Genomic DNA, 3409 nt, shown 5'->3' with positions numbered 1-3409 from the left:
TTACAGTATATTAATAGGTTTCGCATGCTGAAACGGTACCGTCGGTTGTCGCAATGGAAGTTGATGTTGTTGTTGAAAGTAAAATAGACCACCCGGTGAGACGACTTTAATTATAGCCTCAAATCCTTTGTCATCTTCAACCTTGTAATGTACAGTACGTGCTACACCATTTGGATCGAGATATCCATAACCGCCACTTACACTTCCATCAAATTGTTTCCTTTCCCAATGATCAAGTGATACGCCGTTCGGCTCATCGATGTAATATCGAAATGAATAGTCAGTCTGATTGGAATGGACAAAAAGTTTTTACCTTTTTATTAAATTACTGGATAATTTATGGTATGTAAATTTTTAACTTAATTATGGTCATTGTGACTGGTAAATGTGTAAAAATAAATTAGCATTAATTTTTATGCTGTTAAGAGAATTGAAGGGAAATTGTATAGTAAGAGATTGTATGTAATGTTGAGAATGAAGAAGAAGGAACGAATATTGTAGTATTAATTGATGGTAATGTGTTGATGTGGAAACGAGTCTAGTATGTCAAGGTATATATTGGAGAGGAAAGAGCTGGAGGTATAGTCATTTTCCCAGAATACAAATCGGTTAACCAATTTAAAATGCGGCATCTGGAAGGCGTGATCCTGACTCGAAGCCCGTTCTGATTTGAATCCAACACTATACTAGAATCACGCTTGCTTGGTGCTGGAATTTGGATCGATTGACCTTGGAGAAATTGTAATTTTCGGGATACCTTAAATAACCCTAATTCCTTGTTATAGTCCTGAAGAGTACAAGTCGGTTAATCGATCGAGAAACCGGCACAAGATTGACTTCGTGTGACTTGGTGTGACTTTGAGTAGGCTCCGCTCTAAATTACAATCAGACACAATGCCAGAGGTACCAGAGACATCATGCCTTTCTTTATAATTTAAATGACTTAGTGAATACGATGTGAATATCCAGTCTCAAAAACATAATTTCTTGTTAAAGTCCCAAAAACCATAAGTCAATTAACTGATCCAAAACATCAGGCTGGAGTGTCTCTGACTATGTTCCGGTTTTGAATTCAGTTTTTAAAATTTGGTACCATACCAAATTCATGCCAGCTTCATAGAACTAATCAGTTAATCGATTTGTAATCCGGGATCATATCTGGTGTCCGCTTGCTTGACGTCAGCTTGTTGATTGATTAATCGATTTGTGCTCTTCCTGGAGTGTGTTCAATTCCTACCAATGACTAATCATCCTTAACATCTTCTTAGAAACTAAACATTGCATCAACAAGCAAATCAGACACACAACCAGCAAGCCAGCCACACAACCATTCATTACCCAGACATCTCGTTCTTTATGGCACTTTACATGCATATGTATAAAGAAATAAATGTTCTGATAAAAACCGGTCGAGAGGATTTTGTAATAAAAATGGCATATTATGGCAAGATTGTTATTACAAAATGAAAAATTATTATTATGCATGTAAATTTGCAGGCAGGCAGTCTTACATCTTCAGACATTAACCTGTGGCTTTTCATACACAACCTTTTTTTTTGTTCATCTGATTTCTTCAAGAGCACCAGCACTGTTTAATCAATGCAATAAAATCTTTAAATGAGAACCATGTCACAAAAAATGTTAAGTACGTAGTTTTTAAGCATGTTAATGTTAATCAAGAAGTCGTTAAGTATCGATGTATCGTAAGAATAATTAACAAACACTCAATAGTCATTAAAGTGCTAACAAATAAAGAATAATAATGATTTTTAAGCATGAGAACTTACGTTCTTGTGATCATCCTGTCCATTCTTTAAGCGATGATTTCTATTAAACTCAACGTACTGTGATAATGATGATGTGATTGCATAAGTCATCATTAGCATAAAAATCACATGAGGTTTGATCTTGAAAATTAAAATGTAGGAAAAAAAATAAAATTATTCACACATTAAGTACATGTTTAATGCTTTTTTGTAGTTTTTTGTTCAGGGTTGTTGATGGGTGATTCGCGGAATATTGAAGCTGTGGGTCTTTTGAGTTGGAGGAGGTTAGGGGCTGTTCACTTATGCATTATAGAACTTGAAAAATCGATTTTTTGATAATCTTTCCTCATCCGTAACAAAATCGATGCAAAAACTGTTGAGTAATAAAGGAACGGCTCCTTAGTGATATTTCAGGCATTTCTAATAACCCATGAGTTGTTATGAAAAGAGAAATCTTAGAATAGAAGCCAATTGAAGCTACGAGACTCTCAGTATTGCTACTAAAGAGGAATGGAACATCTCTGAGCATAACTGAGGATCACGAAGCTACAAATCTCATATTTAGCTATCAAAATGGTTCAAAACCAGCTTTACTGGTGACATTGGAGTGCCTTTATGTTCTTTTACTGTTTAACAGCCAACATGTAGAAGTAGTGAGGATCCAGGGTTGGTTTTGTCGCTCGGGAATAATATTGAATATCTTGCTCCAGAGACTCAGCTAGAAATCTTATGAGGAAGTGGGAATTGGGTTTGGTTTTAGATTTTTTACAAAAACTTTAGCAAATTGAGCTATATTGGATAGAAACCCATAAAAAGTCTCGCGAAAAGGCCTTTGAATGACTCATATTTGAAGGATCAAGCTCAGCAGATACACCAAGCTTTGCTTTCGAAACATTTGACAACTAAACTCCTTCCTCCCTAATACTTCCCTGTCTGCTTCCATGACTCATCTTAATACATCTCAAACGATTTTCTTTCTACCTTCTGTTTTATTTTTGGTACAATTATTAGAAATTAAATGAATTATGCTTAAACGCAATAAGTGGTCTCATGAAGAGATAGATCACGAGAATAATTGAAGACGATCGTGACTTTTTATTATTGCAATAAATTTCTCAGGATTCTTCTTATCCCTCACGAGTGCCATTAACTTAATAAACTTTTTGTTTCATAAAAGTTTTTTTTATTTCACATGTAGGTTAAAGATTTATGAGTTTACTGAACTCTGTGGGACTGAAGTGAGATGCATAGATTGCTTGTGAACAGTAAGTTCGAAGAATGGAGTCAATTTATGTTGATTCCAGAGAGTTTGTTGATCTTATCCGAAGGGGAGTTGTTGGAATGGGATTCTAGTAAGGGACTTTCAAAGTATTTCATTTGAACTGCAGTAATTAGTAAAATACTGAGAATGCATAAATACTCAGGATTCATCCGAAACTTCAGGCTTGCAGGCTTAAACTATCTTTAAATTACAGCCAAAAGCTGCAGGTCTGCACACCTAAAATGTGATTTCTAGTCGAACCTAATGACTTATATATGATAATTTGCCATATAATCGAATAATCCTCAATTGCTCAGTTTTAAGAGCATGTGACCAAGAATCTTAGGGTAAGGGTTCGAGTCCCTATCAGGATCTGTTGCTC

At 35.3% G+C, this 3409-nt stretch overlaps 1 protein-coding gene across 1 annotated transcript; it reads right to left on the bottom strand.

Moving 5' to 3' along the window:
- On the bottom strand, positions 1–1877 carry LOC139101059 (cuticle protein 10.9-like). Its single transcript, XM_070653927.1, has 2 exons — positions 1788–1877; positions 1–285 (listed from the first exon to the last, which is right to left on the bottom strand). Exons 1-2 carry the CDS (start codon positions 1875–1877, stop codon positions 1–3), a joined length of 375 nt encoding a protein of 124 aa, XP_070510028.1.
- Between the last annotated feature and the right edge of the window lie 1532 nt (positions 1878–3409).

Source organism: Chironomus tepperi, unplaced genomic scaffold (genome assembly GCF_022539635.2).
Source record: "Chironomus tepperi strain 1889 unplaced genomic scaffold, CSIRO-AGI_Ctep_v1 contig_74, whole genome shotgun sequence".
Classification (NCBI taxonomy): Eukaryota; Metazoa; Arthropoda; class Insecta; order Diptera; family Chironomidae; genus Chironomus; species Chironomus tepperi.
Note: the sequence above shows the minus strand (reverse complement) of the source record. Positions and strands in the feature narration are given on the sequence as shown.